The 14173-nt window shown below is 36.3% G+C and overlaps 1 protein-coding gene across 4 annotated transcripts in view; it reads right to left on the bottom strand.

Annotated features, from left to right (window-relative positions):
- RUNX2 (RUNX family transcription factor 2) overlaps nucleotides 1–14173 on the bottom strand; it is a 234194-nt gene that overhangs the window by 107143 nt on the left and 112878 nt on the right. For all 4 annotated transcript variants that reach the window (XM_056818340.1, XM_056818343.1, XM_056818342.1 and 1 more), the window contains 2 exons: nucleotides 9519–9675; nucleotides 857–961 (listed from right to left, as the gene is read on the bottom strand). In XM_056818340.1, the coding sequence (XP_056674318.1) occupies nucleotides 857–961; nucleotides 9519–9675 (262 nt within the window). The remainder of the gene's footprint in view (nucleotides 1–856; nucleotides 962–9518; nucleotides 9676–14173) is intronic.

Below are 14173 nucleotides of genomic sequence, written 5' to 3'. Positions count from 1 at the left end.
CTCACATGTATTTGCTCATCAAAGGCAGAGTGGTAAAAGTGATGCTTCCATTGACATTTTTAATGTGGTTTGTACATCAAATAATCTTTAATCTCTAAATATATTTAAATAAGACTAGGTTTGTTCTAATCAGTTGGTCTGAGGATTTTTTTAAATATGCTTTAATTTAAAGTAAGGGAAAAATCCATGTTGCCCATGTGAGGTATGAACATGATATAAAAGTGACTGCTGGTTAAAGCTGCCGGATGCCCAGACAGACAAATAAACCAAGACAGATTAAACCAAGTCAGACTATATCTGTTAGCAGAAGCTATCTATAACAATTACTGGAACATGACCAAACAACTGTGTTGTAACAATCAAGCAAGTTATCATTTGCAAATAAATTCTTTATAATTAAGGAGTGTGCTCTTTATAAAGGGAATGAGTGGGCGAATAGAAGAGTTAAAACACATTCTTAGGCCATGGGAAACATACACAAGCGCTTTCGACTGAGTCCCAAGATTTTTTAACGGTTCATTTTCCACCTTGGGTTTTGGAAGTCTAGTCTGTTCATTATTATGAAGTCGACATATTGAAATCTTTACTTCCGGCTACAGGATGATTATGAATTTACTTTCCAGTGTTTCAGACGCACTCATTGTCCTATGGCGAAGGACAGGTCTGTAATTTTATTTCCCACTGCCTGGGAATTTCTTCTAATTGTTCCTCCACTGAAGTTAGATGGAAATAGTGAATTTGATAAATAAATCATGCAAACAAAACAAAGTTGTTCAGGATGAATTCAGTTCAGGAGTATATATTTTCCACATATTTGTATGTATTAACTACAGTCAACAGAAATGCCAGTACTTACTTCTTGGTTCCCGAGGCCCATCTACTGTAACTTTAATAGCTCTGTGGTAGGTGGCAACTTGGGGGGGATTTGTGAAGACAGTTATCGTCAAGGTGAAACTCTTTCCTGCAGATGGAGAGAGAGAATAATCCATAATAAATACAAGAAGCAATTGTCAATGTTAATGCAGTTATGAAGTTTTCCAAGTATAGCTCCCCCTTTTCCCCCCACTGAAGAGGCAGCATTATACAACAGAAACAGCAGAGTTTCAAATCAAAAGAACTTGGTCCCCAGGTCAGAATCCCAGCTCATCTACATTGGGCAGGTTGCTTAACCTCTCTCCTGTTTCTTCATCTGTAAAACAAGGAGGTTAAACTAGGGAGAAGAGGATCTCTAAATTCTAAGAATCTACAGTCTTATGATCTCTGATTGTATAAAAATGTGCTCCTGTGGTCCAACCCCAAGACAAAGCATTTCAAATTCTTCGTCCTAAACCTTCTCTTGCCATTTTAAATAGTCACTAGACTTGTCTGTCGACATAACACCAGCCTCAGCATTCGACAGGACTGTCTCGATCCACCGTGCAACGTTAAGAGGGAGGTAGCTCCAGTTTTAAAAGTGCTGAGCAGTAGCAATAATGGTAATAAAAACAAAAGCCACAGTCCACTCTTGGAGTTTTCTCTTCCTTTCGGTTTTCTGTAACATCAGGAACACATCCAAACCCAGACAATTTTAGAAGGCTTTATTTAGGATTGGGTCACAACCCTGTGAGAGAACAATAGTAAATCATTGTTGATTATGTTATTTACTTCACATGGTTTTAACATTTCATTTGCTTAACTGCACTACAATAAGAAGATGAAAGAGTCAAGTTCTTATGGGAATCATTTTAACAGGGAGCTAGTGTCTCCTGTCCTGGCCTTAATGCGCCTGTGGTATGATGATGATTTCATCATTACTGGAACAAAGTTTTCCTCCACCCCCAACTCCCCTCCCCCCTTACATATGTCCCCACTATTAAGTCTTGAAACAATTCTCTGACAGTGGCTTATTGTATGCTAGATATATGTGGCATCCCCAAATGTACATTTGAATTTGAACTTTTAGGAGGGGGCCCCCACACTTTGTTGAAATATCACAACTGACGATTCAGATTCCTGGGCAGAAGGTGATGAAAAGGAGGAAAGAAAAGACAGGGGAAATTGCGATATGAGCTTTGAATGTATGTTCTCCCTATAAGAAGACACAAGTCGCTGTTATGCAGACTCATTGACAGTTGTAATCTGTTAGATATGCAACGGTTAGCAATGTCAGATAGTCAAAACTGCAAACTGTTACAAGACAGGAAAGGGTAGGCGTATAAGAGTGACTCAATAAAACGTCCAGCAATCTGAGGCCTCACTGCCCACTGAGATGGCTTCTGGACCAGAACCTTTTAAAAAGCCTCGGGTTTGGGGGGTTTTTTTGGACCAGTAACTCGTTCTCTTCGTTGAACTCTGAGAGCATTAAATCAAAACACAAATCTTAAACAATATGTAGCAATGCAAAACTTAATGCAATCTTTTCAAAGCCTAATATGGAACAGGTTATATATAAGGCTTAATGCAGAACAGGTCTTTGGCTGTCAAGTCTAGTGACTGGGTTTTCATTTCAAACCAGGCTGTGGAGGTACCTAAAATCTGTTTAAGACACACAACATTTGTTACTGAGCATGTGGCTTTAGGTCTTCCAGGCTATATTTTTCCAATGGTGAAAAAAAGGAAGGAGACTACTCCTCAGGAATATTAAAAAGGCTATAAGAGGTAAAGAATCTTTCCTAGGTAGATAAATGCGTCTCGATTCAATTTGTTTGAAATTAATAAATACAAAAATCTAGGGTAGGGTGAAGAAGACAACCTATTTTTAAAGTGTGTCCTTTAATACATCACATTTATAAAGTGATTATAAATTATAAAATATATGCTTTTAGTAATTCAAACTATCTTTCTTCAAACCAAATGTCCAATTGGCATGGCTGAAGAGAAGAATAAAATGGGAAGAAATGAGAGATAGGCTAAAATATATACATATTAATTTCCTTTATGGTCAGTGTTTAAAAATGGGAAATTTGGATTGGGATTGATCCTCTAATACATTAGAAAAATTCATATGGATGGGGATCTCTGAGATAAAACTTATTCTAGCAGATAAAACCGATTTAAAGTTGAAGAGGCCTCATTTGCTCAGTCCAATTCCACCACTTTACAGATGAGGAAAAAGAGAAAGTTAAGGATCTTGTCTGATGTCACAGAAAAGTAGCACAGCCAGGTTCTAAATCCAGCCTTCTGATTTCAAATGCAGAATCTTTAAACTTCAACATGCTAAGTCAGAGCAATGGTTCAAGTGGCTCAGGTCTGCAATTTCTAAACATTGGCAATATCTGATTTTGGAGAAAGATAGTAGTTGTTTCTATAGCATTGATCTCAAAAATCTAGAGGCAAACTACTGGGCATATACCCTAAGAAGATAAACGCTAGAAAGAAAGGCTCCATACATTGCAAAATATTCATGGCAACATTTTTCGTGTCAGGCAAAAACTGGAAACAATGTAGGATGCTATCAATTGGGTAATGGATGAGCTAAGTGTTGCATATGCATGTAATGAAATATTATTGTCCTGGAAGAAATTACAATTATGAGGAATTCAACTAAATATGAGGGTGACATATGAAGTGATACAAAGTAAGATGAACAATTTTTGCAGTATCTACAGTAATGGCAGTGAAAATAATTCTCAAAGGAAGGGGAGTCTGAGTAATCATAATAGCCAAAACTGGTCCTGCAGGATGAAATCCACTTCCAATCTTTAAATAACAATAAAAATAGTAGCAACAGCTATAATAATAGTGATATGTATAATATGCTTTAAAGTTTGCAAAACACTTTACAAATATCATTTCATTCAAACTTGGGAGACAGGTGCTATTATTATCCTCATTTTATAAATGGAAAAAAATTAGGAAAAGAGATGTTAAGTATCTTGTCCAGGGTAGCAGAAATAGTAATCATCTGCAGCTGGATTTGAACACAGGTCTTTCTGAGTCTAGATCCAGCATTCTATCCCTTATGCCACCTAAAGAATAGGGGAGGGAGAGGATTTTCAGGGGCAGCCTGCCAAATACCCCGAACAAACACTGGCATTCAGTTGTGTCAATTATGATCATTATTATATTTCTTTTTTTGCAAGAGAGGATTCAATGTAGCTAAGGGGTGGGGAATTTATCCAGAAATGAATGACTGTCATGTAAAAATTAAAGGCATAGATAAAACTTTTTTTTTAAACCCTTACCTTCCATCTAGGAGTCAATACTGTGTATTGGCTCCAAGGCAGAAGAGTGGTAAGGACTAGGCAATGGGGGTCAAGTGACTTGCCCAGGGTCACACAGCTGGGAAGTGTCTGAGGTCACATTTGAACCCAGGACCTCCCGTCTCTAGGCCTGACTCTCAATCCACTGAGTCACCCAGCTGCCCCCTAGATAAAACATTTTAAAAGGTTTGGGATGTGCCCCAAGTATCCTTAAGTTCTATTATTAACTGAAGCATCATCTACAAACTTAGCTAAGCTTGTTTTGAATCTATTCCTATTTTGAGATATTGAAGGTTAAACAGTATTATTTCTTCTCCTAATTCAAAGGCAACATTCTATACAGAGGAGAATCTGCAACATTCTAGACATCCAGTCTGCAATTTAAAAACTAATGCAAATTTTCAAAGTGGAACCAGTTTGCCATAATGCCCCAATTTATCCTTCTCAAATAAAGAGGTGGGAGGTGGTTTTAGGGAAGAAATAAGCATTTAAATTATAACTGTTCCAAAATCAAATCCCAAAGAACAAGATGTGCTTAACATTAATTTTTTTTAACAGATTCCTCCCACTCCTTGCTATTCTTTTGAAAAAAAGATGTAGGTAATACAGAAGACAAATTCAGGGAACATCTCTCAACTTAGAAATTAATTCTCTGCTTCAAAATAATGGGCATTTTATAAGTTATATATTTATCTAGATATTTATGCTTTCCTCAAAGTAAGTCTTACTTTCTTTCCTGGATATCTTTCATCGGCCAAAAGAAATCTCTTTTCCACACATCCTTTTTTATTAGCCTTTGACATACCCTTAAAAATGTATGTTCTTTACTCCTGAAAGCTAACAACTAATTTTAGTGCTGATTCACTAATTTCATCAGCCAGAGATTTATCTGGGGGCTACTTCCGAACTATATCCTCAAGTCTTGTATTTTCTGTTGTAACCACAGGAGACTAACATTGACAGACAATCATTATGATAGCCTGAGGGACTGGCAGGCATAACTGAGTGGGAAATGCTCTTTTAAGGCAGGAAATACCCTTTTATTTCTACTATGTTCTCTCTTAGACTAATACACCATTATGTATACATATATACAGTAGGCTCTTTAAAAATGTTTATTGACTTGAAATTTCAAGTTGTGTTTGCTGTGAAAAAGAGCATGATTTTTTGTTGGGGCTTTAAAAAAAAAGTAAGCATTGTTCTGTTGAAAATGTAGACAAAAAGGGAATATGTGGAACTCTGACCAATGAAGTTATGATATGAAAAGACTAACATCAAAAGTGTCTTGGCAGAGTCAATGGATGCACTAGACTGGTGCAGAATGAGGCAAACATCTTCTGACATAACCAATCTGTTGAATGGTTTTACCTAATTAAACTTAATTGTTATGAAGCAGTAGGTAGCAACTACTACTGGTTAATGAAAGAGAAAGAAGAAAGAGGGAAGGAAGAAGGAAGGAAAGAAAGAAAAGCAAAGAAAATAACAATAATAAAGTCATTTTTTAAAATAGAAGAAAAACAAATTCAGAAGGGGAGAAATTCAGGAGAGCCCAATTTTAATAACTACACTTAAATTTAAGTACACCTAAAAATAACTACTAATAAGTTCAAAGTTTCATATACAATGCTCTTTTCTGTTCTTGGAATATTGAAATGTTCATATTTGTTGAATTCATAAAGAAAAAAGAAAATTTTTTTAAAGAAAAGGAAAGCATGATCTGAAACTGTGCAGTTCTCAACCACAGGTATATAAAATAGGTTTCACTAAAGCTATTATCTAACCAATATCTGATTGCAAAACAAGCCCCAAAGTGTTAGGCATCAGTGGAGTTCTGCATGGTCAAATTAGAATAGTTACACAACCTTCTATAATGTGTTGTCATGAAGTAGATTTTGTTATCTTTCCTGAACCAAGGGAAAATACAATATAACACCACAAAATCCTGTCCATTTCTTCAAGAACAGTATATATATATATATATACATATATATATGTGTGTGTGTGTGTATATACATATGTATATGCATATATGTATTGGATTATATATATACATATATATGAATGAATGAATTGGAAAGGTATAATTGTAGCAAGATATTGAAGTAGTATAGCAACTTAAGAAAAATCTAGATCTTTGGACCATAGCTCTAGAGCTAGAAGGGACCTCACAGGGCATCAAGGACAATTCCCTTATTTCAAAGATGAAGATATAGAATTATATCAGAGGAAACTGGAAAAAATCTTCAATAAACCAGGTCAGGTACAAAGAGATGCAGGTTAAAGAGTTTCCTGTAGCTGAAAAACAACTAACTCATTTTAAAAAACAATGTTTGGTTTGATTCATCTTATCAACATTCTCTTGATATTTTTTTCTCCTGAATTCTGTTAGCTGTTAACTGTTTCCTTTAATATATCATATGGTACTGATACAATAATCTATTATTACAGCTCTCTTTCTCTCTCTCTCTCTCTCTCTTTCTCTCTCTCTCTCTCTCTCTTTCTCTCTCTCTCTCTCTCTCTCTCTCTCTCTCTCTCTCTCTCTCTCTCTCTCTCTCTCTCTCTCTCTCTCTCTCTATCGTAGAAGTCTCTAAGACAAGTCTGGACCAATTTCTCCATCCTGCCTCTGGCAGCAGACTGGAGCATTTCAGATCCTCCACCAAGTCCCGGCTGCTTCAAAGGAAAAACCCTACTTTCTTCAGTTAAGATCATAAGAAATATAGGGGGAGGGGGTCAGCTCTGTTTGGACATAATTACACTTCATCAAAAGAAGCTTTCTTCATCTTCCATGCGTGAAAAGTCTGCAAGCAGTTAAGTCTGTCTTTTTTTTTAAATATAAAAATTGCTATTTGGGAAACCAGCCAAAACTCAGAAAGCCAATATAGTAAAACAGTGCACACCCTTTGTTTCTCTTTGAAGTTTCTTAAATAAATATGTTGAGGGTTTACAAAGTACACTATCACTTTGCCATAGTTTCTACTCAAATTGATCAGAGAAAACTTATGCAGAGTCTATATAATACAAAAGTACTATAAATGAAAACATTAGCCTGAATATGAAAAGTAAAATAAAAATTGTGCTGATTCCTTAAATACCAAACTCCATTTCCTCTCTTTTAATAGAAAATAATATTTCATAGGACTCAAATGAGATTGAGAACACACAAGGAGTCCAGCATGTTCTTTTGTGTGCTTATTAGAGAAAAGAAATATTGTACTGTACTTTTAATGTGGGGCTGTACTGGTGATTGAGTCAGAGATTTCAAAACTAATCATTCGGTAGTAAGATAGAATAGCTCTTTTTTTTTTTTAAATGAAGCTAACTTAAACATGATGCAGAGATAACACCTTTTGCTTTGATTCCAGTGGAGAGACCCAGCTTCATTTTATTTCAAACAACCTTTCTGTGACAGTATCCCATTATCATGCATAATTGTTCTTTAAAAAAAAAGTTTAAAAGTACAACTTCTTGGCCATGTTCCTAGAAAGTAAACTAAAACTACTCATCGGAAACAGCCCTTCTTGAATCTTCCTTATCAAGCTTTTACAATGGTAATAATTTGACATCTGATCCAAACTTAAGAGCAGTCAGTTTGGACTTTGTTTAAAAACTGGAGCCTCTCATTTCCTATGACCCACAATTCTATTCTGGCTATTCCAGAAGGGAATTTGCAGTTGTTTTTTTTTTTTTTAAAGCAGAATTTGCAGCACACAGTGGGATTGTTTTTTTTTCCCTTTGTTTAAATAAACAAATAAATACATTAAGCCTAATAGGGAGATGATATATAGGACAGTCTCAGGAGAATGCTGTGAAAACTGAAGAGTTGCTTTCCTTAGAGACATCCTTTCCATCATTAGCTCTAATTATGAAGCAGCTGCAAAAACGCTAAAAGGAAATTATTTTCTATTTACCATCTTTTAAAAGGCTTCCTACAATTTCAGTATAGATTTCAGATGAGAGGAAATCCTGAAATACCAAAGGGACATTCAGAGTCATGATCATTTATCAGACTCACCAATTCTACAGTCCTGTTGAAGTAAAAGCAAGTTGATGCATTAAAGGTTTACATTCAATTCAATTTTCTTAATCTTACTGAAAAGGTAAATGCCAGTCACTGATGGAAGGGGGTAGGCAAGCACACAGAGCCTTAACTAGAATGGAGCAACTAGGGTTTTGTCTTCAGGGTGTATGTACGATTTAGAAAGTCCTAAAAATACTTATAGTCCTATAGCAACAGTAGGGCTTAGTGCTTACCAGGAAGGATCTGTTAAAAGCAGGAAGCTTCCAGATGGCCTGCCTCCTACTGCCATCTCACATCCAAGATAATCTTCTTCCCAGCTCTGACCTGTCTGCTTCTTTCTTCTTCCTAATGGCTTCCTGAACTGTGGCCTCTCTGTGGCCCCAGGTATACACCTGCTTTCCCCACACCTTCAATCCCTCACCACACTGGATTCCAGGATCTTGGATTTAAAAGTAGATTTAAGGGTTCATTTCATGCTCCTTAACCCGAGGTACAGTTTGTGCTGCCCCAGGTATAAAAATTGCTAGTTATATCTCTGCCTGTGCGTTCCTACTTCGAGAGTAAACAATGATCATGCTATTTTGCAGTCTCCATAGAACAGGGATTCTTAACATGAGAAAAGCAATTGAACTTTTTAAAATGTTTTGATAATTGCATTTCAGGATAATTGGTTTCCAATGTATTTTTTTTTCATTTTAAAACATTATTCTGAGAAATTCAGAGGCTTCACCAGGTTGCCAAAATGGTTCATGATTTCAAAAAAAACCTTAAGAACCTCTATTAGAGTCGCTCTCAACCTAAGATGCTATGATACAAGGATAAGTGAAGAACATAATAACAAACTGCTACAACAAAAGGGCAATTGGGGTCCCATCAAGAAACCAATATGGATTTCTCTTCCCTCTTGGCTACTCAATGAATTCAGTAATCTGATTCCATATAACCCAGAACTTCAAGCTATAAAAACCTTCCTTCCCTTCTACCTCATCCTCACATATTCAACAAATTTAGTAACAAGTTCCTCTGAAAACACTTCATTCAGTTCCATCAATTTTCAAACTTATGAAACAAATCCAAAAGATGAAAGGAATCTGAAAGATAAATGTTACCTGGACTGAGTCTTCAAATAAAATGTGAGTCGCCTCTCATTGGGATATGAAAGGCTGTTGCCTTATTTACAAAGAAGTTCATATATATTTTATTTCAAGATTCTAATGTTTTGATTCCAGCATCAGCATCATTAGCATCACCATAGCTCACTTAGACTGTGCTTTAAGGTTTGCAAAGTGCTTTAACACATTATTTTTTTTAAGTCTCACCTCTTCCACTCCGACCCACAAATCTCAGGTCATTGAATCTTGCTACTTGGTTTTTCATGACAGCAGATGCATTTCGGAGCTCAGCAGAATAATTTTCATCATTACCAGCCATGACGGTGACCACAGTCCCATCTGGTACTTCTCCAAGGGCCACCACCTACAAAAATTAGGAAATGACAACAACAAAAATAGTACATCAGGCAAGGTCTAAAATATGTGAGTCATTCTTCTTAACTGTAGATTTTATCAAGAATCTGTCACTGCTGTGGCCAACTGAAATGAAGCCTGGTGAGCCTAGGCAAAGATGCCACTTCAAATAAACCCATATTTCAGGTTTCACCCATTTCAAAGTTGGACTAAAAAAAAGTTTCCTTCATTTTTTTTTTTGCTGAATTCCTCAAAGAAGGTGTGCATGTCTTATTAAATCCCCAAGCTCAAATCATCCTTAAGAAAAATGCCACAGTAGGAAAGCTAGTGCCCACATCTGCAATCCACAGAAGTTTGAGTTATGATCTAACCAGGGTCACAGGTTAAAGAAAATCTAGCCTGTTCATCATTTGGCTGAAAGACATTCAGCTAAAACCTTATGGTTCTTGATTATAATCCATCCTGGACACCTACTAGGCAATCGATGCATTTCAGCTACTTACTTTAGATTACTTCCTGATCTTCACACCAAATTTAGCAAGTAATTATGATAAACACTACATTGTTTTAGGTGCTGAGGAAGTCTAAAATACAGTCTCTGCCCAAAGAAGCGAACGAATCAAGTTGAAGAAATAAAATGTAGAAACTTTAAAAGGTAGCTAATAATATAAGGCAAGTAAGTGATAAGTGTAGGCAACTAGGTGGAAAACTGGATCAGAACTTTGGGCTTGGAGTCAGGAAGTTGTTGTTACTGTTCAGTTGTTTTGGTCATGTCCAACCCTTCATGACCACATTTGGGATTTCCTTGGCAAAGCTACTGGAGTGGTTTGCCATTTCTTTCTCCAGCTCATTTCATAAATGAGGAAATTGAGGCAAACAGCATTAAGTGACTTACTCGGGTTCCTCAGCTATTGCCTAAGGTTGGATTTTGAATCTTCCTGACTCCAGACACTGTGATCTATCTAATATACCACTCAGCTGCCAAAGGTCAAGAAGACCTGAGTTCAGACACTTACTAGCTGTGTGACCTTGGGCAAGCCATTTTACCTCTGTTTCCTCATTTTTAAATTAGAGGTAACAGCACCTACATCTCAAGGTTGTTATGAAGATCAAATGAGATAATTGTAAAATGCTTAGCACAAAGTACCTGGCATACAGAATGTGCTATATAAATGTTAGCTGTTATTATTATTAGCTATTATTAAAAGTGGCAAAGGAGTAGTGTGGATAGTAAATGCATCTCCAACAGTATAACTACCTCTTTGCTATTTTGGGGTGATTTTTGGGAGCTCCTTATTCTTCAGCTTCCACAATTAGTCTGTGGCTAGTCACTTATGTTTGTTAGCTCAGTAGAATCTATGGCTCCTTCTTCAGCTTCCACATTCAGACTGTTACCAAGTCCAATTAATTCTCCCTCCATAGTATCTCTCATCTCTGCCCTCTTGGGCCCTCCCCTTCTTTTTCTAATACTAATAACCTAATTCAACCCATCATCAGTATGCCTAAATCATCCCAATTATCTCTTAATCAGTGTATATCTTCAGTCTCTCTACTCTCTGATCCATCATACATACCACTGCTAGATTAATCTTCCTAATTCAAAGCTATGAGTACATGACTTAACAATTTGAAAACATTCAATGATTCTCAACAGCTCACTGAACAAAGATTGAATCTGATCTAGAATTCAAGGATCTGGTTTCAACCAACTTCCTTTTCTATCCTTATCTCACATTTCAATTCATGTATTCTTTGTACTAACCAAATTGGATTGCCCACCAAGCTCGAAACATCTAATATTCTCTAGACTCCCTACTTTCACTCAGAGTATTCTCTATGCCTAAAATGTTTTGTCCCTTCCCCTAATCTTAATCATCCCTAAAGGCTCAGCTCAGTTTCTACATCTCCCATGAAGTTTTTCTTGATTTTTTTTCCAGTTAAGAGGGATCTCTCCTTCCAATGAATCCTCACTTCCTACCTTCTGCTTTATATTATCCTCATTCCTGAAGATCTTATCTCTCCAACTAAATTACTATATTGTGAAAGTACGAATTACATCTTATTTATCTTTTTCTTCCTAATTCCTGTAGCATATCTTGCACATAGCATATTAACAAGTGACTATTGAATGAATACAGAAGAATGTTAGTAAAGTCAAAATCATGAATTGGTTAGCTTTGCTCTATTCTTTGGCTATATATTATATTCCTAATCCTATTTTTACAGAAGTGATCCCTTAGTCAAATGGAGGGAGAGGGCAAAGTGAATGTATTAGTGCTTATCTTCTAGACCAAGGGTTCTTGACCTGAGGTCCATGGACCCCTTATCCAGGGAAAGATTTCAGAGGCCTCATCCTTAATATTTTAATAACTCCATTTCAAAATAATTGATTTCCTGTATTTTCTTTAATTCTCTGTATTTTATCATGTACATTTAAAAACATTATTCTGAGAAATCTGTATACTTTGAAATATTGACAGAGGGGTTCATGATTAAAAAAAGTTAAGGACCCCTGCTTTGAGCAGAAAAGTATCTTTATTATGTGCACATTTTTTAAAAACTGCATATTATTATCCATGATTCACTGCCAAGTCCTACTATTTGGCATTATCACAGCCCCATCCATTTCTCTTCACTCATCCTCCCAAAATTCTTGTCCAGACTCTGTTGACACATTCAGATTATTTAAATCTTTTCTTCATAGGACTTCCAGATTGTCTCACTGAAATCATACAATATTCTCCAGTTAGATGATATACCAACATGTACCATCTGTGACATGAGTGACTTGTGTGACAATTTGCTCATGTAATTTGAGTGCAGATCTATTCATACTTATCCAATGGCTCCCTGTCATCCAGGATAGACTCTGTTTTTAGAGGAGTCAAGGCACTAAAACATCTTTCTCTCTCTGCCTACTTTCTTTTACCTGCACCATTTACAACAACCAGTAGACACTACTTGCTGACTCTATACCATTTTGCTCTTTTCTATTTCACACAAACTATTATTATATTTGGAAGACCTTATTCTCTTTTCTAGTATTTTGGAATCCAAGTCATGATCCACAGCTTCCCAATACTTTCCCTTCATTAAGTTATAACCTTAAAATAACCCACAGACTTCATATCATCCTAATATCAACGTGCATAAATTAATGATTTTCATTCCCCTCTGACAGTCATGTAATTAAATTCAACAAGTATTCAATCAATTGGTCAACCAACATGTACTAAGTCCCTTCTATGGGCCAGGCACTCTACTAGGTCCTAGGGATGCAAAGACAAAAAACAAATCAGACTGTTCCCTCAAAAAGCTTTCATTCTATTGAGAGAAACAATATTATATGTACAGAAAGAAATATAAACTACATATTAAGCAAATAAAAGGCAATTTCACTGAGGGTGGAGTGTATTATTAGCATCTTGGACAAAGCAGGAAAGACCTCAATAAGAGGTAGTGCTAAAACTGAATTTTGAAGGAAACCACAGATAATAATAGGTAGAGATGAAGAGGAATTATACTCAGGTATGGGACCTTTTCTAAGCAAAGGCCTAGAGATGAGAGTCCAAGTCATATGTGAGAACAGCAATTAGGTCAATCTGGATAAACTGTAGAGTGCATGAAGGGGAGTAATGTGCAATAACTCAGGAAAGGTTGGTTGAAACAGACTGTAAAAGCAAAAGAGAAAAATATATTTTAACCTAGATCCAATAGGGCTAAATAAATAGCTAAAATATAATAGCTTTTGAGATTTGTACAAGATTATTCATAGCTGTGCTCTTTGTGGTGGCAAAAAATTGGAAAATGAGGGGATGCCCTTTAATTGGGGAATGGCTAAACAAATTGTGGTATCTGGTGGTGATGGAATACCATTGTGCTCAAAGGAATAATAAAGTGGAGGAATTCCATGGGAATTGGAATGACCTCCAGGAAGTGATGCAGAGTGAGAGGAGCAGAGCCAGGAGAACGTTATACACAGAGACTAATACACTGTGGTACAATCGAATGTAATGGACTTCTCCATCAGTGGCAATGCAGTGATCCTGAACAACTCGAAGGGATCTATGAGAAAGAACACTATCCCCATTCAGAGGAAAAACTGGGAGTAGAAACACAGAAGAAAAAGAACTGCTTGATTACATGGGTCGAGGGGAAATGATTGGGGATGTAGACTCTAAATGAACATCCTAGTGCAAATATCAACAACCTGGAAATAGGTTCTGATCAAGGACACATGTAATACCCAGTGGAATTGTGCATCAGCTACGGGAAGGGTGGGAGTAGGGGAGGGAGGGAAAGAATATGATTCTTGGAACCAAGGAATAATGGTATAAATTGACTAAAAAATAAAAAATATAATATAATATAATAGCTTTTGGAGCAGGGGAGGGATATCTATGTTTTAAATCCATGTTTTAGTAACAAATGACTTAATGTCTGTGTGCAAGATGGAGTGTGGAGAGACTTAAAACAAGGAGACAAATAAGAAAACTATTACAATGGCT

The sequence above is a fragment of the Monodelphis domestica genome, chromosome 2, assembly GCF_027887165.1.
Source record: "Monodelphis domestica isolate mMonDom1 chromosome 2, mMonDom1.pri, whole genome shotgun sequence".
NCBI lineage: Eukaryota > Metazoa > Chordata > Mammalia > Didelphimorphia > Didelphidae > Monodelphis > Monodelphis domestica.
This window is presented reverse-complemented; position numbering and strand designations above follow the sequence as displayed.